This window comes from Pholcus phalangioides, unplaced genomic scaffold (genome assembly GCF_987345545.1).
Source record: "Pholcus phalangioides strain wild (caught in Gottingen) unplaced genomic scaffold, Ppha-v1.0 ptg000015l_1, whole genome shotgun sequence".
NCBI lineage: Eukaryota > Metazoa > Arthropoda > Arachnida > Araneae > Pholcidae > Pholcus > Pholcus phalangioides.
The window spans coordinates 87,196,513-87,219,765 of record NW_028301608.1 but is presented as its reverse complement, the minus strand read 5'-3'; the positions used below and the strand labels follow the sequence as shown (position 1 = coordinate 87,219,765).

The 23,253-nt window shown below is 31.4% G+C and overlaps 2 protein-coding genes across 2 annotated transcripts; both read right to left on the bottom strand.

Annotated features, from left to right (window-relative positions):
- Positions 1–779: 779 nt before the first annotated feature.
- Positions 780–22,066, bottom strand: LOC149076949 (mutS protein homolog 4-like). Its single transcript, XM_089244682.1, has 19 exons — positions 21,643–22,066; positions 18,508–18,589; positions 17,608–17,906; positions 17,147–17,295; positions 16,403–16,593; positions 16,122–16,243; positions 14,703–14,923; positions 13,372–13,566; positions 13,050–13,169; positions 11,846–11,912; positions 11,239–11,423; positions 6,539–6,586; positions 6,252–6,419; positions 5,734–5,806; positions 3,709–3,773; positions 3,224–3,294; positions 1,984–2,087; positions 1,625–1,716; positions 780–1,433 (listed from the first exon to the last, which is right to left on the bottom strand). Exons 1-19 carry the CDS (start codon positions 21,683–21,685, stop codon positions 1,230–1,232), a joined length of 2,499 nt encoding a protein of 832 aa, XP_089100808.1. The 5' UTR covers positions 21,686–22,066; the 3' UTR covers positions 780–1,229.
- LOC149076950 (mutS protein homolog 4-like) lies at positions 6,694–9,380 on the bottom strand. The gene is made up of 5 exons (XM_089245373.1): positions 9,375–9,380; positions 8,741–8,753; positions 7,576–7,621; positions 7,299–7,423; positions 6,694–6,829 (listed from the first exon to the last, which is right to left on the bottom strand). Exons 1-5 carry the CDS (start codon positions 9,378–9,380, stop codon positions 6,702–6,704), a joined length of 318 nt encoding a protein of 105 aa, XP_089101499.1. The 3' UTR covers positions 6,694–6,701.
- Positions 22,067–23,253: the final 1,187 nt, after the last annotated feature.

The following is a 23,253-nucleotide window of genomic DNA, read 5'->3' as shown; positions in this document are numbered from 1 at the left end:
GAGAACTTAATGGGATCCATTAAATTGCTGAGCGGGGGCCCATGATGTTGCCAATATGGCTCGGCCCATGTGGTGGTGCTGATAGACCTCTGACATTCCATAATTTATATAAAATCATTGAGTTTATATGAGAGGGCAGTGAAATAAATATATTGCAGACTTTTTTTTTTTCTGGAAAATGAAAAAAGTTCAAAATTTCATGCATAGATTGCACTCTACTATTCATAATTGGTTAAAATTAGTAACTTTGAGATGAATCATGAGAAGAATTGATACTTTATTACATATAATCTACACCTCAGATGATGTTGGCAAATGCATGAAATTGAAATAAAGTAAATTTAAGATATGACTTGGTTGGCTTAGAAATGGTATCTCCATCAAATTGGTGAAAAGCAAGACAAAACTCAAATGTACTTTTAGTCAAAATTTTGCTTTTGTTGCTTACATGTTTTGAGGTACGGTACAAGCAATGCATGAAATTTTGTACAATTTATTTTAATACCCCAGAAATAATGCTCGACCATGACACTGCAAACATCACTGTAAGATGCCAGTTTGTTGATTTTATATTGTTTTTTAAAATAAGTCATGGACTTTTGGTGCACCCTGTACATTACACATAACCGCTGAAATGTCCTAATCTTCCAATCATACTTTTTTGAAAATTCTTTGTCAGAAAATCAGTTTTCAAAAAAGATATAATTAAAATTTGAAGCATAAGGACATGACAACAAAATGCTGGAAGGAAGATATTTTGCTTCCTTTAAGACCTAGTGTCCATCTCAATGAACATCACATTATCTTCACGCAAATGCTTAATTACTAGTGCAAATGAAAAAATCTTCCATGGTTTAAGAAGTATAGGGAATAGAGACACTGTGTAAAAAAAATAGAAAATTTCACCATAAAAGAATTTTTTTAGATGTAAAGTTCGTTTTTATTTCTAAGCCAAGAAGCACGATTACTGACATAAATCATGGCAACATTGCCACCGCAGTATTACCAATGTAGAAATATGAATCTGAATCAGTAAAGGGATTGTTGTCAATACCAAAAAGAATGAACCCTTATCACATGATAACACATAAATGTCCACAGCAAATTTCTTTATGTCCATTTAGATGAACATGGTCTAAAAGGGTTAATGTCATCAATAAATAAAACAATGTCATGTGTATAATATGAGCTTATAGAACAAAACAAACTGAATAGGCTTGTATCTATTTTCAGTTAATAACTGTTGCATTATTCTCAGGAACATTTTCTGATATATAAGCAAACAGAGTTTTGAATTGTTGCTGGATACAGCGAATATGTTCTTTTAATTCTTCTTCATCCAAGGAGTCATCTCGAACAAGTTGCAAAATATGAACTGCAAGCTGTACAGTCTCCCGTTTTCTTTTGTATTCCTCGGTTTCAAGTATATCCATCTGAATAAGTAAATTTGAAAAAAAAACAGGTTGTAGTTATTAATTTAAACATTTTTTAATTCTGCAGTAGTCAATTTAGTCATATTTAATACTGTCTTTTACCATCGGTTACATAAGATAATTATCATATAATTGACATCAAATTCATATATATGGGACATATAAAAATGAAAGAGACTTGATACTATAACCTGCATGCTCTTTTTTTCAATCTCACGGGTGATGTGTTTAGCATACTCAATGAACTCTGCGGGAAAAGCTGCCATCTCCGCCAGTTTAATACCTGCCATAAATAAATACATCAACTACATAGATTAATTTTACTGTTATCAAAACCTATATCATAATTTTTTCATGACAATTCTATGATTCCTTGTTTGAATTTATTTATTCTGATTTTTTTAACAATAATGTTAAAAGAAACGGATTTTTATATACATATATAGTTCTAAAAACTTTTCACCTTTATGTTATTTTTAAAAACTTCTAATTTCTGCTAAAGCTTTTTAACTGCAAATGTGAAACCTTGAGAAATTAAAAAATAACTTGCCATAATTTTCTTCCTTGCATCTACCTCTTTCCAATGAATAAGTATAATCAGGAACAATACTATTTCTCTCATTGTCTACTACGTAATGAACAGGCAAATGATAGCTGTTAGAAATGTAAATTTTAGTATTTTGTAAAATTATTACTAAAATTCTTAATGAAAAACTTTTGTCAAATTATTCATAATGAAATGCTGTGAAATCAATGGACTGTCATTAAGTTCTGTGTATGACGTCAAATGTTTATACTATGCCGTATAAATGCAGTCAAGTCACATTAATATGACCACCAGCTTACATCCAGAAAAACAGTTTGGTGCAGTCTGGGATGCATCAAGATGGTCTGAAAGTGGTGCAATAACATGCTAGGAGGGTGTTATACATATCTAGATCCAAGTAGATTGCACAGTCTTTTTTAGTTACCATACACCTAAACCAAGACTTGACAAATTGGAAAGGGGCGTGGTAGCCCAGGTTCATAAGATACTCGCCTAAAGTACCAAAAGATGTTTAGAGGTGTTGTGAATTCAATACCCAGTTTGTCCTTGTCTGAAAACTTTCCTGATATGGGTACAACAGAAACGGCAACATGACTGCATAAAAAATTATCGCTGGAAGTCTCCCATCAAGGGGTTAGCACACCAACCTCTCGATAAGTATAAAAACAGAAACAGCTATTCTTCCACGTTAATTCCTCCATATCCAAACCAGAGGTTGCCAGATAGCTTCAATGAAATTTTTGCATGTGTATATATAGATTATGGACATTCCTATATACATACTTTGCAAAGTGGCTGAAAACTGGTTAACTGCTTTCTGGAGAAAGTCGACTTTGGATATTAACTGTAACACACACACATGCATGCCCACAGAAAGAAATTGTGAACTACAAACGTGCATAATTGCACAGAGTCATGGGTAAATTGATCGAGAAGGTAGCTTATAGAAATATATATGTGCTCATAGCAATCATGGATGTCAATTATAAGTAAAGCAAAATAAAATTAAAGAAACAAAAAAATAGTGAAATGTAAATATAAGATGTGTGGCCCACACACGCACACACAAAATATTGTATAACAATTATAACAATCACCAACAAAAAAGGTAAGTACAAGGAAAATACAAAACTCCTTTTTTAGGAATTTTGTATTTTCCTTGTATTTGTCTTTTTCGTTGGTGATTTTTGTGAGTGTTATGAGGCAAAGTTTATATATATTTACTCTTCCATAATTTACTCACTTGAGAGCATTTGGGTAAACACCTTCTAATTGTGTCAGCAATGAATGGTGAGTAGCAAACAGGGTGAAAGCCTAAAATAAAAAATTATTGAAATATTAAATTTCCTTATATAACATATGTATAGTTTTATATTAATTTAACATAGTTTTTAGAAAATTATACATGTTTAACCCAATTGCTGAATTATTAAATAACTATTGGTTTGAATTAAGGAGGAAGGATGAACAATTAATAAATGGCAAAGGTTTATTTGTATGTTTAGGCATCTCTGTGGACGAAAACTGATTAACATTAGAAATTCATATATACACATAAGATACTATAAAAGACTATCTCAAGTGATATACTAACTTTCTGGTGAATTACTTATCAAAGTATTTAACATTTTTACTCAGATAGAGGTTTTTTCTCTATTTTAATCATCAATAAAACAAAAGGCACTAATATGGATATAATTTATTCCAATTGCAATTATACACACATACTTTAGATAACATTATTTCTTCACTTATAGCCCATGCAAGACTCACGCCTTCTTCACAGCTGGTGCCTATAATATATTTTAAAGATTATTAAGAAATGCATTTTCTATTTTTTTTTTCAATACAGTTTTTATAGACTTATTTTTTTATAGATATTAAATATATTTTTACAGATTTTTTTTTTTTTTGATTCTTTCAATCGTATTATATTATGTATACATGTGTGTATAATTTAAAAACTTTTTCTTGGTATAAGCATCACAGTCAGAAAAAAATTGTTAAAAATGAAACATCTGATTTACGTATTCCACCAAAAATATTTCACCAGAAAATGCTTACTAATGTTTCTGAACAGTTGAAATGCTATGTTATGATTCTAATGGTCAATTTTTTTTTTTTTTTTAATTTTTTTTTTTTTCTTTTCTTTTTAAATTAACATGGTTGCTCCTATCATATAAATGCCTTGGCTGATCGGCCAAGAATTATATGTTGGCTAAAGTTAGTCTGAATTATGCCTATTAATTTTTCAGATAATCAAATGAAAAAATATCAATTATAAACTTGGGAATAAGATTCACGCATGAGCATGCATGCAAAAACTATTTAAATGAATAACATCACAGCATACTCATAGAAATATGCAAATTTTCACTTTATTATTTACAGCTTCATATCACAATATATGGTGTACGTATGGCATTTTTTTATGAATTTTGTATAAGCTTCAAAAAAATTAATTTTCATTTGAAAAAAATACCTTTTAGCATGGGTGAAAAACTATGCTCAAATACTATTTAACCATTGATTTATTTCAAATTTTGCATACATGTTCCTGATTCTGAGTGCTATCCTATGCCCATATAAAGTTTCACATATCTCTGATACTTAGTTTTTTGGAAATTTAAAAAAAAATGCATTAAAAACAGCTTTCATGTGACTGTGGTGACAAATACCATGGCATCAATGTAGTTGAATAAAAATTTATTCAAAATAAAGGACAGTTCAGTTCATGAAATGAAGCAAAATTTTAATTTCCTTGACTCTTGATTTCATTGATCTTATTTAAAATTGAATTTTAAGATTTAAATTTTAAAATTTTTTAATTTAAAATAAGATCAAGCCAATGAAATCTCAAACTTTTGCTTCACTTCAAGAACTGGAGCTTCCTTTTTATTTTGAATCAATTTTTATTCAACTACATTAATGTTGTATTTTATCATGCACACAAGCTGTTTTTAATGCATTTCTTTAAAAATTTATAGAAAAATTAACTATCAGAGATAAGAAACTTTATACTGACGTAGGACAGCACATGCAATCAAGAACATGTATAAAAAATTTGAAATAAATCAATGGTTAAATAGTATTTTTAATATGAAATTTGTATTACAGCATAGTTTTTTTCACCATGTTAAAAGGTGTTAAACCCCTCTTAATTCAAAATTTTAGGTTTAAACATAACCTTGTCGGTACAAAATTTCAAATTTATCTGGAAACTCTAAAATTTTAATTTATAACTTGTATGATTAATGTAAGAACAAGAGGAAGAAAAAGTTTTGATTGAAAACTATCTTTAGAAATTCAAAATTTATCTACCTACACAAAATTCGAAAAAGGCCATTTTCAAATTAATCTTATCAATAGATGATATTGATGTATATTTTAATATCCAATAGCAAAATTCTTATTACTTGTATGCCTGCATGTGCCATAATTCTATCTAACTCAGCATCAGATATGAAATTTATTTGAATGTATTATATGAGAATTGCATTTGAATATAATTAATGTATTTGTAAATGTATATAATTACGAATGTGTATATATTTATAATTATTTATAGTGATTGATGTATAGATGTATTTTCTTTAACACAATTTAGCACTTACTGTTTTTTACTTAGTTTGATCATGAAAAATTGTCTACGGTCGACTACACAGGCCCCGGTCTCTTGCCGACTAATAATATGCTATATATTGTAATTTTATGACATATCTTAAACTGAAATAAAGAAAGTAAAAAACTCACTCTTCCCAAGTTCATCAATGACAACCAATGAACGTTCTGAGGAATTGGCGATGATATAGCTAACTTCTTTCATCTACAGGTAAATAAACAAATAAGATAATCCATTGCATATTTATTCACTCAAAATATAGTTATGCATTTCTCTTTCAAATTTTTTAATTTTTATCTTCTTTCAATGTCAAATTTCAGTTCATTTCATATTAAATATTTTCCGTGCATATTTATGGTAGTTCATAATGTATAGAGATGATTGAGTAATTTATGTATATATCTCTATTGCGCCTGCTGCATAAATATATGCATGATTTACTAAGACACATAAAAGATGATGTGCAATTATTAAATGTAAAATTTTAGGGGAAAAAACTGAAGACCAATCGCATAATCATTTCTCACTAACAGATCTAATCACTTATTAAATAGGAATAAAAAAACCCTTTTTTAAATCTATTATCAATAGTTTCATATTTATATTTTTGTGGAATAAGAAAATTACATGGTCTTTTTTAAGTACAAACCTCTAGCATGAATGCTGAAAAATTGTTTTCAATGCTATCACAACTTCCCATTCTTGAGAGGATATGATCTACCAATCGAAAACATGCATATTCTGCAGGAACATAGCATCCTATTTGAGCTAAAATTTGCAATAGAGCAACTTGCTTCAAATATGTTGTTTTTCCACTCTGCAGAAACAAAACAAAGAAAAAAAATCTGAAATTTTATTTTATAATGAAATTTGATGATCAGAAAAATAACATTAAAAAGAGTCAAAGTAAATTAAAGAAAAGTTCAAACTGCATACCATATTAGCTCCAGTGATGATGACAAAATTATTCTCTGGAGATAAGAACTGAAAGAAAAAATATACCACCCACACACACATATATATTGTGAAATTCAATTTCTGATAAATAATCTAAGTTTTCGAATTAGGTTTAAAATATTTGTCAAAAAATATAATTACACTAAATTAATGCAATTTTTTGCTTGGTACATACTGTGTCATTGGAAACAACTGGTACAACTCCAGCTTTTTCTAGTATAGGGTGACGTCCACCTTTTATTACTGTACTTTCTGAAAACTTTGGCTTCACTGCTCACAAAAGAAGTCAATGTAATATAAATATTAGCTTTTTACCATTAAATAATATCATCCAAAGGATTCAGAATAAAATCATTCATGAGCTGAAAAAATATGTATGGATCTTTACTGAGATTTCTATATTACAGACTTTTTTCATAGAAGACAAAATAAATGGAAAACAATTTACTATCATACACAACGCAATTTTTTGTAAATCATTAATGGATGATGAAATAACTTTTTGTATTGATTTCAGCACAAAAGGGGATGTTCAGTTAGCTGTAATTATTCATTTATTTTGTATTCAAGGTGAGGGTTTTCAAGCTCTGTGAAAATAAACTGGCTTTTACTATGAATTTAGTTACCTGAATAGAAATCTGATTTATTCTAAGTATTTTTGGGTGCTTGAAGATATAAAAATGATTTTAAAGTCTTACAGAATCATGAAATGATAAGTATATATATTTTTCTAACTCACCACATAGATTGAGGGTACCATAGCTTGCAAGGGAAAGCAGAAAATCAATAGTGGACACAGCTTCAATCAACTTATATACACAGCCCAAACTTCCTCGTATAACTTTCAAAAGTTCACTGACAATGCTGTGAAATTGAGAACATTTCTATAACATATTATAAATAACACTTTAAACGATAAGTTATGATAAAATAGAGGGAATTTTCTTTTTAGCTGTACGAAAATAATATAATTTGGGCAAAGAGATGATTGGAGTAGTAGAGCATTCTTTACTTACACATTACTCATCAAGTAAATCTCATTTAATGATTCCTTCACACGATCTTGAAAAATTCAACACAATATCAGAATAAACTTTTGCAAAACAAAAATCAAACTCATTTAAAACATGACAATAAATTCAGATAAGTTTTCAAGTGATTAAGGATACGTATATATTGAGTTATGCAACAAATGATAGCCTATAATGTTATTAGCAATGTTGAATGTTTCATGTTGCAATAATTTTGAATGATTACATATTAACAAGGGGGCTTGAAAATAATAATATGACTAACATTTCTGTTAAAGTAACAAAAATATGCCATCCCACACTGAGCTCGAAGTGGGAATATTTTTTTAAGGAAAAGAATAGTTCAATTAGATATGCCACTTTCTCTCTGGAAAACTAAATAATACTTAAACAAGTCAAAAATAATTAAAATTTATAAATCAATACTTAAAATGTAAATTATTGAAAATTTTAGTGAAAAGGAATTGTTATTTTGATCTTTAAAGATTATTTCTATACTGAATTACATGATATTGAACAAAAACTTTATACTCTATTTTTACTACTACTAAACCAGACATGAACCTCATCCATATTTCTCTGCGGAACTTCTAACAAATTGGTACATGTTGGAATGTGCGTGCATGTATTGTGAACCTTCTGTGAAGTTTGTTTCTGTTTAATGCTTGTTATGTGTAGTGCTGCCATCTGCAATCAATTTTTTAAACTCATAGAGATGGAAGTGTAATGAATGAATAATTATACCATTGTAGGCCTGTCACTCTTTGCGGCGAGACTTTTTAATGGGGAGATCGGCTCGCATTGCCTCAAAGTTGGGCACTATACTCTAGAGCAGTGATTCCCAATGTGAGCATTAAGGCCCACATTGGGAATCACTGCTCGAGAGCTATAATTTGCCTATGTTTGAGGGTACAATTATAAACATCAAGCGGACACACCAATATGTCAGCATGATACTTGGTCTAAATATAATGCAGAATGTTTTGTAATATATAAAAAATATTTTAAAAAATCATAACTTGTACATGCAGCTTTCAGTTTTCCCATAAATTGCATTCTTTCCCCAAATCTAAAATGGCAATATTCTGATTATGAAATGCATGAGGAAAAAAAGAAAATTGATAAGTTATATATACATAATCATACTTACCATTGAGCTTTATCTGAAATAACAAAATAAAAATAATAAATATAATGCATGTGTGCACAACTTAATTTCATTAGCGAAAGAATTAAAATATTTATGCACTATCAACTGTTATTCATAAAAATATGCACACTTAAATTGCAGACAATCAAATAGTTTACTTTTAAATCATTTTTTTTAACCGCACCAATAATAATTCACAGAGGCAAGCCATAACAAGATTTTCAATCTGGTGAAAAGGCACTTTCATCGATGTAAATGTTATGATCTATAATATAAAAATATTCTAAGTTTTTCATATTCTTTATTTTTATACTTCCATTATTGATATTAGTAATTTTATATTTATCTATGGTTGTGTGTGTACAAAACTAAAAATTATACAGAATTCCTATTCTGTTAAAAGGAATAAATAAAAATTGGCATTATAATATTCAAAATAACACAATTTCAAAACTCTAAAAATATATCATTTGTATTTTTTCAGCAAAAGGAGATTTTTGTACATTTATACCTGATGAATAATATAAAAACCATAGGCAGAGATAGATGAAAGTCTGGGGGGGGGGCACAAAATGATGTCAGTATATGTTACGGTAAATGTGACAAATCCAGTTATTATGTATATCAAACTAACAACCATTTTGGTAAGTTTGATAAATTTATCAAATTTATTGGCGATTATGTATAACTCCCAGCTCTCTCGTATTGGTAAATATGATAAATTGTCAATGAATTGCATAAATTTGCCAGAATTTTGTTCAAACTCTAGTCTCGGATGATGGATTCAATCGGTGATTTTGATTATGTTTAAAAATAATGATAAATGTGAAGGAAGCTAACATTGCTATGCTGTTAATAATTGATTTTGTTTTTATCCTTATAACATTTATTTTCATTTAATTCAATTGCTAAAATTTGTTTTGCGCAACCATCACGTACGGAAGTGACTGATAATGTAGTTGAATTTGAGTGATAATTTCACATGATTTCTTTCATATTTATCATACTTACCAACAGGCAGGCTTAACAATTATTATTTGCATGAATAATAAATTATGCATAACAATAATGCATAATCACCATTAAAAGTGACAAATGTAGGAAAATTGATAAAACTAAGGCGATTGGTAATTATACGTAACAACTGGTAATTGTGCATGTATAATTATTGATTTATCACATTTACCATAACATACATATATATATATATATATATATATATGTAAGATCACCCATACACATCTTTAGTGTTTGGGGATACTCCACCACATCTCCGCTCATGATGGCGACCCTTCTGGAGGAGTTTGAAGATCATGAACTACCTCCCATCGACTAAATTATGAAACTTTTCACTAAATTATGAAACTTTTCACATGTAAACAAAAGCTAAGATAGATGACTAATTATAGATATATATTGACTTCAAAGTAGTAGAAGTTTGGCAATTAGTAAATTTTACTGCTGTTAAACCAAATTTATTTTTATATTACAGTAACCACATGTTATTTCTTTTTATGCTTGAGGTGAATTTGCTCAATCTCTGTGGATTATATATATATACACAAAAATTAGGTATATTTCACCTGCAAACCAACTGTTATTATTTATTTATACAATATTGCTTGGCCGGGGCCTATACAAGAAAATGCGGTGGTGAAATTTGACAGAGACAATTGATGTTACAAAGAGAGGAAATCGAAAACTGTTGTACAGTGAATAATGTTTGATGGGAGGTTGTTCCAGTCAGTTACTGACTGCGGTTGGTAAGGAAGGCCTCCACCCATTCAAGCAGTTGAACACATAGACCAAGGTTTTGGAGTTTAAGTAGAAGTTTATTGTGGGGCACCTTGTCAAAAGTTTTAGAGAAATCCAAGAAAATTATATTAGTTTGGACATTTTTGTCGAGAGATACTGCTTGATAAATCATGTATGAAAAGAGCTAATTGGGTAGTTACTGATAAAGATGACTGAAAGCTGTGTTGATTTAAGAAAAAGAAGTTTATTGAATCAAGGTGTGAGCAGATTTCCTTGGCAACTATGTGCTCAAAAAGCTTGCAGAGGTGCGACTGGTCTGAAATTAAGATTTAAAAGAGAACCTGATTTATATATGAATTGGGATAATCTTTTGAATTTTCCAGGCAGGGCAAGTTAGATGAGTTCAATGAAATGTTGAAGATAATTAAAAGGTAATTAGAAATTTCATCAGCGCAAAATTTGAAAATATGATTTGGGATTGGGGCCAGTGGAGTGGGGTTTCAGTTTTTTTAAAAGGTTCAGAAAGCCTGCTTTAGTGAAGAAGACAGGACTAGTGTTGAATAATGAAATTTGAAAAGGAGTACTGAGAAGTGGGGTCAGGAAAAAGCCCAATTGAATTCTGTGGTGATATCAAGGTTGGAAGTTAAGTAGTATTAAGAACACATTCAATTCATTTTTAATCAAAATTAAGAACCTAAGAAACCACTTCCTTATGTTAAAATACTATATTTACTAACACTTACCAAGTCTTTTGTAGTACATGATATAACACGCTTCATGCGAGTTACTTTTATTAAACATGGAGGTAGAATTTGTATAATATTTTTATCTTTCACATTGCACTGCATTTTAATGAAAAATCCTCTAGAAAAATCATATCCAACATGAAAAGGTAGTTCATATTCTTCTGACAACTGTTTCACCAAATCTAAAAAAATGTGAAATAAAATATCAGTGAACTAAAACAACGGTTTAGTGACACAGACAATTAGCATCATTCCATGATTATCATCACTGATTACCATCACATCTGATTTTGTTTCAAATAAAAGGTTTAGTCATGCTAACCTTTACTATAGCATAAAAAAAATAAAAAGCCATTATATAAATCTTCGAAAGCTTACACATAGTTTTTTTCCCTCAAATTCTTTCTTAAGCTTTAATTAAAATGAAGAACTACACTTCATAATTAAAAAAAAAAAATTCATAAAAATAGAACCACACACATTCAAGATGGTCTAATCCCTTTCTGTCTTATACATGATAACATTATATGTGCCTTTTCTTGTGATTTTTGCTTCAAAATGTTTTTGCATACAAGAATTATTGCATTATGTTTTATGAACATACCAGAGATGTCATTCACCAATTCTGTATATGTTCGCCGAGCCACATCAAGAAGCCCATTTATGTTTGGCTGGAAAAAAATTAAGAACGTGATAAAATTTTTTACATGCCCACGATGTGATATGTAAAAAACTTTACACTATCACATCAGTGGCAAATTACATTACAGTTCTTATTAAAACAAATTTGAATACAGTAAAACCTCGTTAAGTCGTCGTTTTTCTATAGGCCCTTCCAGCTTTCATAGACAATATTATTAAACCCTCGTTTACTAGTCGCTAATTTCGGTTAACTCGTCACTATGGAAAAGTTTCAGAGAGAGGAACAGATTGTTTTTATGGCTTCCTTTAAAAAAAAAAAAAGCTTGTCAACAGCATTGCCATATGCTTAAGAGTAACCATAAAAGCCTATGTACCAAAACGGAACAGTTTAAGTAACGAAAGTTACGCTGGGAAGTTCATTTGCGGATCAAGGTTTTTGAAACATAAGGGACTGTTCGAGCTAGACCTGATTTCTGCATGGGCGCTCACTAATTTAGGGCTTCAAATTTAAACAAAATATCTTTGTTTAAAAACCAGACATTCTTTCCAAAGTTGAGGTCTTCTAATGTTTATTTTTCTGCCCAGGCCACCCCAAGACAAAAATGGGTCCTGTGTTCAAGATTACCTTGTAGTTGTATCATGAACTACTGATGAAGAATTAAAACACTAAAATTTTTTATATAAATTTCATGTACCTATTTGTAAAATTAATGTGCAATAATTCTGTTGTGAAGAAAAGCTAACTATTCTAACAGTTGCTCTTAGTCCAAATTAAAAATTACAAGTATAAATCAAAGTGTATCAGTATATTTTACCATATTAAGTTAAGTAATAAGAGCTCAAAAAAGGTAAAAAAAATTATATTTTTTCTTTTGCAATCTATAAATTTTATTAATATTGTAAATTTGATTCATATTTTAATACATGTTATATTATTTTAAATTTATATGATTTTCTCAATACTGCACATTGAAACTGATGACACTTCGCTTAAGTCATCACTCCGCTTAAGCCATCATAATTTTTCGATAACATGAGGTGATGACTTATCGAGATTTTAATATATATATCACTGTTAAAGTTTTCATAAAAAACATAACAGCCCTTTGAAAAAAATGTTTAGATTATATTTGGTGGTGGTGGTGGGATGCATAATCTCAACTTACTTTTACAGCAAAACATTTCTGTAATCGAGTGTTTAAGGTTCCTTTCTGCATCCTAGCATCTGCATGAATAACAAGACCAATCTTTTCTTTCACCTCAAGGAACTGGGGATCAAGTAGGCCCTTAAAAAAAATTTAACACCCATTAAATCTTATAAAGGACAATATATGTAATATGATTTAATACATATGAATGATACACATAATGCTTGGAAATTGAACTTTTTAAAATCCACAGTAACTGACATGAGGAAAATGAACATTATAAACATCAAACATTCAATTTAACAAAGAATAGAACATCAAATTTATAGTAACTGCTTACTTCTTTATACATCTGAAGTAAGTTACTGCTACTTTTTCCTAATGCATCAGTTAACGGAGAGACATAATCCAAAGCATGTTTCAGACAAATCAAATTGGTGATCTTCTGTTCAATACTACGCATATTCTCTTCCTTTGGTAGAGTAACACACACAGCCATGATCTGTTCTACATCTGCAAACTGATTAATGACTACCTAAAAATTATCATTTTTGTATACGACAAATTTAATAGGTACATCAAGTTTTTATATTTTAGAAATATGTAATTAATATTGGGTTATATAAATTTTTAGCACGAGTTAAAAAAAGTAAGATAATCTTTTAATCTTTTTTTGGTATATCATTATTGGTAAAGTCACTGTGGTAATAAGGATAATATTACTTGCAGTGCCCAAAATAGCTAATTGTGCGTAGTTATGGTACAAATGTTTATAGTGGTATACAAATCCCCAAACAAATCAGTGAGGTTTGTAGTCTAGATTTGACAGACAGCTTTGACCGGATACAATCTATCAAACCATCAATAATATGAAAGAACATTTGTTACTGTATTCTTAATCACAAAAGACAGAGATCCACCCTCATCCCAAAACTATCTGACTTATCTGCTCTCGTAGACTGAAAAGGTTGTGAACCTCTGCTCTAAGTATACCCTTTTACCTCTTTTGTGTTGTGTGTATAAAAATTCCTACACTCACTAAATTTATTTTACTAATTTTCTCTCTTCTACATTGTATTTGAGAAAGACACAGTAAAAAACTATGCCTGAGAAACGTTATGTCTTAGGTATGAAATGTACACTTATTGGCTATCTTTTATGACTGCTTCTGGACTTGGCAAAACATTTTTCTCTCCACTGCTTGAATTCGCAGTCTGATTCAAATGTCAAAGACAACTAATGCATATGAAAAGACTATATTGTTGTCTCTTTTTTAAATGCATTAGTACTGCTCTTTGTTACTTGAATCAGATTTTAAATTTAAGTAGTGTAGAAGAATATTTTGCTGTGTCTTATCCATGCTGTAGTGATGATAGCTACATGATGATTTGAATCCAGGCATAGCCAGCAATTTCTGAGCCCACTGTTTCTTATTCAAGAGCCTCTGTCAAATCTATTTTCTAAATTCCATCTCGACAAAACTTTGTCTAAACCTTTAAATTCCCTTCTTCAAATACAATTATTATCATGAATGTTTATCACGTACTAAAACATGAAATCAATTTTCAAAATAACACCAAATGAATGAATTTCCCTTTTAAACAACATTAATTTTCCATAATTGAATTTTAAGGTAAAAAGTTGAAAATATAAATTTTTCTGTCATCCTACCTTCAAGTTTTGAAACAATTCCTCTTTTTCAATGAGTTCATTCACACATTCTAGACGGGTTTCAATTGTAGCCAAATCTGAAGGTGGCTGGAGAATATTTGCTCGCAAAAGTCTGCAACCTCCATTTGTGGAAGTGCGTTTCAGTAAGCCAAACATAGAATGATTCACTTTATCAGAATATGCATCAGCCACTAATTCAAGTCGAGCAGCGGTAACAGAGTCTAAGTTAAATTAGAAAAAAATATATGTACATAACATTTTGAAAAAAAAAAACAGCAGCGATTGTTATTAATACGATAGATAAGTTATTAATACTGATTAGAATTTAAATTTTAGAATAATTATAAAATAAACAATGTACATTATAACTATAACCATTCTCACAAATATAATAATATTTGTGGGAACAGTTATTGTTTTTGATTATAAAATTCATGCATTCAGAATTACATGTACAATAAATGTATGCATATTTTAAGGTTTCCTCTTGTAACTGCAAAGGGGATAAAAGAATAGTTATCAAATGCGTACCAAAAGAATAAAACCTAGATTTAGGAGGAAAATTTTAAGAAAAGATTTTGTAAATTCCTGAAGATAAGTTTTGCATATCATTATGCAATTTACTACAGCATCATAAATATTTTACCTTATCTTCTAAAACCATATCATTTAGTTTTTGTTGAGTAAAATACAAGCTCACTTGTCACACAAATTATATGCTGGACAATTAGTCTGAATTTTGATGCAATTTCATGAGGAGTTTTTAAATTTTTCATAAAATTTCATGAACTCATTTTAGCCTGGATTGGCTGCTCCCAGGATTTTCAGTATTTCTTTACTTCCCAGCTGTGATAAAAGATAGAATTTAAAATTTTCTGGCTATCATAGTGATCTTTATGTATGAATTCAATATTTAAACCACTTCATGTATAAGGTTTTGGAAAAAAATTTGGATTATCTCTATTTAATGAATCTGCAATAAATGTGGTAACCTTGTCTTAACCTAATCGCACGTAGGAAGAAGGGAGAAAGAAGAATATTATAAAAGAGGAAAAAGTATAATAGATAAAATATAGATAAGTTTTTTTTAGTCCTCTTTTCACCCTCACCTTACATGTTCTTTTTGGGTTTTAAATGTTATATAATAGAAAAATACTTTATAAAGAAAAGAGAAGAGAAAAAGTTAATACACACTTTTCTGTAGATAATAGACAATAGTGATAATTTGGTTGCAATAAAGCTTCATGTTGGTGAAGAGAGTGGAAAGAAAATACAGCGAACTCTTGTTTGAATTTATTCCATTAGTGTTTGGATGTAATATTCTCACAATCGTAAAGAGGTTAAAATCTTTTTTTATGATAAGGTTTCCAAGAAGTAGAATTATTTTATGCTATATAAAACAAAATATTTTTTTTATACCTATCATAACTGAGTTTGCAGATACTGTATAAACAATCTTCAAGGAGCTCTGAGCATATATCACATTTTGGATAAACTCTACATACTTGAGAACAGCAGCACAAGCAGCTAAACAGTATTGTCTGGAAAGCAACAAATAAAAAACAGATTCTGCATCAAAAACTGAAATGAAATTGAACTAATTTTATTTCATTAGTTTACAGAAATTCTATAAATCTTGTTTTCTAGTATGCTGTACTTTAAGCTTTAATCATAGTTGTAAAAAAAGATGAAAAGCTCACTTTTCAAGTATTTCCATCTCTACAGTTTTGTATATTGGAAGACAAAGTTCTCTTACACGTTGCATGCCTGTTTGGTCATTGAAATATTTTCTTGGGATAGTTATAACAGAAGCATGAGGGAAATTTTCAGACACTAATTTGTAGAGCTTTGAGCTATTTCCGGAATCGCATACAGCGCTTGACATAAGTATCTAAAGAAGGAAATGCATTTTATGGATACTAAAGTAAGACCTTGATGAAATTGAGAAGTAATTTAAAAAAAAAATTTGTATAACCAGAGTGATGAGAGAGAGAGAGAGAAAAAAAGAAACTTTATTGAAAATATGTTAAAAGATAGAAAGGTTTTTTTTTAAATAAGCAATACAAGAGAAAGCAATAGAATGTTAATGAACATTCTATGAACAAGATACATGACCTTGATAGAATTTAAAATCAATGTTCAAAATTTTAATGTGCATTAATGTTTGATAAAGTATATATAATTTTGCTGAGATAAATAAATTAAAAACTCAATCCATGAATTTTTATAAGTTCAATATTCGTTTTGTGTAATAAATTTTCTCAATATAGTATATAAATACCTGATATCAAACAAAAAATCCTTATTTTATTTATTTTTTTCTTCAAATACAAAACAAGAAACAATTGTGTTTTTTTAAACATGTTAAAAGATAAGTCTATAAATTAGTAATTATTTTCATGAAGGAAGTAATTCAACCATGTTTATGTAAAAAAGAGCCTAACCTCTGCTGGGTATGTTATGTTCAGTTGAGTAAGGACCCTCACATACGTTCTGGTATCAGTCAGTTGTGATAAAATAAGAACAGGATGCTTCAAGTCTATGCAAGCCATACCTATTTCTCCTCTAGCTGTACCTCGTCCTTCAAATAAAGCTAAGCAAACACAAAAACATATTACCCATATCTATAGTGATTTAATGGGAATCTCATGAAAAACAGTTCATATAGGAATGAGCTTTTAACATAAATCTTCACCATAATCATCCTGGGAACCATGAAACAAACTTATGTTGGAAAGAACTTTATACAACAGTCTAAGAATTGTACTATAGGAAGTAAAAGTATATTTCTTTCAAAAAACCTTTTTATATGATCTTATTTTGATGATTTATTTCATTACATCTATCTTATTACACTCAGATTTTTTTCCAACATTCAACTATAAATTTCAACACATTTTTTTACCTATAATATTGCAACTCGCTCCACTTCTTGGAGTTGTTAAGTTTGACCCACCAGAAGATACATGACCAGAAGAAATAAATTTACGATTTCCAGAAGTAGTGCCACTCCTTCTAGGTGTTTGCTGCCTTGATGGACCACTTGAAACTAAATTGCTGACGCTACTTGAAAATGTTATTCTCCTACCTAGTCCGCTGCTACTGCTTATATTTGTCATCATTGGAAAGGGCCTTGGGACAGGAGGTGGGGGCATCTCTGGATCAGTCCTTCCACTGATATTGCTGGAAGCGTTCCATGTGGAACTACAAGTATAAAACACTAAACTTTGAAAAGTAATTTTTAAAAAATATTAATGTAAACTTTCTTTAATCGCATTTTCACATTCATTATTAACTTTTTTAATTTAAATTTTTTGAAAACAATTCTTTTGCTGTTTAATTAGCCCCAGAGATAATTACCTAATAACTTTCTTACCAATCCTACAAATAATTAGAACAATTAAATATGTATACATAACAGTAAATATAACACATTTGAAAATATTATATCAACTGAAAACAAATTTGCAGCATCTTTTTAAGCAGGAAAACCAACTTAAAAATCATAAAGCACTACCTCATTATTAGAATATTGATGAATTATAAATATACTCATACATAAAATATATGTGACAGGGCTGAACAAATTTATTGCCCAACATGCCCGCAGCATGTAAAAATTTTGACCTGACATGTATTTTTTTCAACCACATATCCGAGGCTAGCACACAAAATATTGATTTGAACATGTATAATTTTAAATCAGGCATGTAAATTTTTTGACATTAGTCCAGTCCTGAAGTATGTATGTATATATATAGATATATATATTAAAAAATTACATTTAGTGTTTACAGAAACTCACTTGAATCTGGAAGCCGATACTCGAAGGTGCTCAAATGGAGTTGCTGCAATACTTCCATTTTCTTCATCTCGATCAGGTGTATCTGCAAAATAATGTTTAATATAGCACAGCTAAAATACATAACACGTAAAAAATGATTTACAAGAATTTCTTCATGATGGTTGTGTGAGAAAAATTTATCTTAGTGCTTCTTAACCCTTCAAGCAGCAATTAGAAATCACTAAATCCCCTTCAAAATGCCATATCGGGCTTTCTTCAGATTTTCAGCAGGTGCAAACTAGGGGGGTATAGGGAAAAGTTTTCCCATTGAGAAATCAACTTTACGAAATGTCTGGGCTGGTCAAGCTTTTATGAAGACGAGATATCTTGTTAATGCTGCTTAAAGGGTTAAAGCATACACAATTCTCAATATTCAATTGAATTGCCACTTAAAAAGTTCCTTACCATTTACTCACAGCATTCCAAGAATTAATTTAAAACCGAAACACACACAGGCAGGAGCCACAGTCATGTCCATGGGGTGATACAGGGGTGCGGCACCCCCCATCAAAGATGTATGCAGTTGACCTAATATACCAGTATATATCCTTATATGTATATATAAGGCCTTACCCTGGGGGGGCAAGGGGCATCGCCAAAAATTTCGTTGGGGAGACCAAGTGATGGAAAAAGATGGCCATATCTATTGTTCTTTTTTTTCGGTAATTTTCTCGCATTTCGAGGAGGGGACAAAACCCACAAGTCCCCCTCGCTACGCCCTTGGGGACCAGTCCCCCCCCCCGAAATGTGAGAAAATTACCGAAAAAAGGGAAAAGACGGACAAATCTATTGTTCTATCACTTTGGTCTCCCCCGACGAAATTTCTGGCTATGGGCGTACATATATATATATCAGATCAACAATTAGATTACATATGTAACGGTGGATGTGATACACACACACACACATATCGGCGATTGTTCATAACATCAGATTTTTATCACATTAATCATAACATGAATATGTATTGACATTATCATCATCATCATTGTGCCCCTTTGTCTCCCCATCAGAATTTCAAGTCTACCTTCACCTATGATAAGCCAAAAACACTCCACAGGCCACATGATGCAAATACCAGGCCATAATCGGGAGGAATAAGTGGTTCTGTACCTCCACAGACCAACAAAAAAGTTCAATTTTTTCCATCCAATCGGAACTAAGTTCCCAGGAATCATGGATCCCACAAGGATGGGATGGATCCCTGTCAGGGATCCATCCCATTGGCTCGAAACAATTCTTAATTTTTTTATTTATTACACTATGAATTCATTATATGGGGCTAATGAAAACTCTGGACTGCACCGGGCCAAAGATCCCAGCTTAGGGGCTCTGCTTCCAGTGAGTGCCATCTTAACGCATGGGCACACTCTGGCATAATCTGGGGCCCTCAAGAGAAGAAGTAGACTCACACACAAAAATTAGATCTGGTTGAAAATTTCAAAAATTTGCCACATAGGGCCTGAGGAAAATCACTGCTTGGGGGGCGCATAATAATGCTGCTATGTGAGGGTCAGGGTCAGCGCTGGATTTTCCTATAGGCTAGACAGGTTGAAGCCTTAGTCTTAAAGGTCTGCAAAGCGCTTAAAAAACCCTCAAACTGGTATTTTTTGGGGAAATTTGTCAAAGATAGAAGTTTAACACATTGAAAAAGGAAGTTTAGAGTTTTATTTCACATTACAAATGTTTAAAATGCTTTAGATACATATTACGGTACATAAATTACCATATATCATATATTCAATACACAGAACAGTAAAAATTTGCCGTTGACAAAGGACAGCAGGAGTTGGACATAAAACGGGCTCCATTACCTTCAATAGCCTAGGCATGGCCCTGGACCAGGGCCCCATAGGCAGAAATCTTTGGTGGGCCTCCAGACAAAACTTTCCCTGAGCTCCTCAATAGGGAATTCATAGCATGAAAAAAAAATGATGAGAAACGTCCCGGTCCCCAGGGCTGGAACTTTGTCAGCCCACTCTTGTGAGGGCCGTGAACCGATTCCCCCCCCCCCCCCATCAAATCTAAATCCGGCCATGGCCATAACAGGCAATGACAACGCATGGCCATAACATGCCCAGTGTTGTGGCTTATAGAAATACATTATATAAAGTGTGTATGTGTTACTGTAAATGTGATATAAATTGGTTATTATGTAGGCCTATTGGTTATTATGTATCAAACTTACAAAGATGATTGGTAAGTATAGATACTTACCAATCATCTTTGTAAGTTTGATAAATTTCGGCCCAATTTTTACTGGTGATCACACATAATACCCATGCTTCGTTGATAAATTTGAATAAATACCAAAAAAAATTGCCACTTTTACTGTAGATTATGCATAATACACACACAGGCGTTTTTGGTAAATTTTATAAATACTGAAAACATAACTTTTACCGGCGATTATGTATAACACCCTTGTGTAATTGGTGACTGATAACTATGGAAAAAATTTCCAAATGAGTCTAGTGTGTGTGATGAATATATAGTCGCACCCAATATAATGATAGCACATTTTACAATCGTACCCAGATGTAATGATCCAGTACATGTATGAATTATCATTCATGTAGCATATTATAGTACGATTTATCATATTTACAAACATGACACTAGGATATTATGCATAATCACCCGTAAAAGTGAAAATTTTTTTAGTATTTATCAAATTTACCAACAATCAAGACCGTGGGGGGGGGGGAGGACTTCAGGGTCTGGTCCCCCTCCCCCCTGAAATGTGGGAAAATGACCTAAAAAAAGGGAAAAAATGCCCAAATCTATTGTTCTATCACTTTGTTCCCCCCGTAATGAAAGTGGTCCTCTCTCGAAATTTCTGGCTACAGACCTGGACAACAATGGATACTATACTATAGTATCCAGCATATTCGCCGGTAAAAGTGATAAATTTAGAAAAATTCATCGAACTTACCGAAGTACTTGCAAATTATGCACAATAACCAAATTTATCACATTTAAATGGTAAATTTACCATGACATATATATTTATATATTAAATAATATACTATGCGTAAATAATCATTTAATGTTTGAAATCTATGCTTAAAATATGAAAATAGTTCTTATATATACCCAATTGTGTGCTGCTGGGAAGCATTTCCATCATCTCATCCATTTCACCAGAACAACAGCGGTGTGTCCAGAAGCACAGTCTGCACGACAATGACAAAGGTTTTCAGAAGACTGTATTAAAACTATTTCATACACATTTCATAAAGGAAGAAGGGTGAGAAAGCAGACGACAGCAGCATCACTTCATTTTTGAATATAATTTTGATTTTCATCAATAAGATCGTAGGGGGGGGGGGGGGGAAACTTGAACTGAAATGACTTTTGTTGTTTACATCCATTATATTTTGTCCAAAAAAAGCAAAGAATTATAATTTACTCAACACAAATTAATCATGAGGAAAAACTCATTAACACAGAGAATCTCATGTCCAAAAAAAAATCCCACTCTGACAGTGAACACAGAATTGATTCAATCACCAGTTTCATTATTATAGGAAAGAAACGAAAACCAAAACAGCCGCTCTTGTGATTAGTTTTTGGCATAGCTTGATTGCTTGGTCTTGACAGCGCTGCGTAGTAGAACAAAGTTTATTAAATAAAATTTAACTATAGCGAAATTAGTTCAAAATTAGTATTAATTATAACATCTGTATAATTATTATTGTATTGTAGTATTAATTATAACATTATTTTTTATTATTGTGATCTAATTGTGTTTGTGTTGATTAAAAAAAAAGACGTATTTTAGTTCCTGTTAACATACATCTGCTAAGACCTTAGAGGAGAAATACACAGGAGAATACTTTATTTCTCCTCGATGGCTAAGACCAGGAGAAATATATTTCTCCTCGATGATACAGGCAATTCAGCCGATTTCGATATTGGCAAGGACATTTCTGCAGAACCCCATGATTTTGGGGGCTCAAAATTTAAACATACAATCAAATGACACTGACTATTCAAAAGGGCAAATATTTTTAACCCCCAGCTGCGGGGGAAACCACTAAATATTCTTTGCCCAGGACCCCACTGAAGTTGAAATCACCCCCACATCCTGCAGCAGGGCCCTCGGGCTGGGTTATTTTAAAACATATGCAAAGGCTGAAAAAAATCCTGTTTGATCTTAGTCACTGCCCTCCCCATTTCTTTTTTTGCGCTGTCAAATTCAGGCTCTGGAGCCTTCCATAACGGACACTCCCTGTTAGCGGACATCCCCTATAACGGACACTTTTTAAATTGCAGAAGATGATTAAACCATATTATTCCATAAAAATCGGTTAATTTTTAACATTTAGGAGAGGTGGACCCCTCCCTCCACAGTCTTTTTACTGCGATGCGTCGATGGGCCTCTCAATGTACTTTACTATCCATTAACAGACACGCCTCATTAGTAGACAAAATTTTCTGTCTCATGGGTGTCTGTTAGCGAGAGGTTCTGCTGTACCAGTACAAAAAATATCCTTTGGCTCTGTAGACAGGGTTTCCATTCTTAGATGGAGCATACCCAGCCGTTCGGAATCGGATTTCAAACAGACCAGAGGCAGGGCCGCTGTGACTTTGTCTTTTGGTGTAAGACGTTCCCGTGTAATGAAGAAGGAGCAGTCAAATGGTGAATTTGACGTTCCCTCCAGTCCAGCTCCTAAGAGCACCAGAGCCGCTCCCCACCCCGCA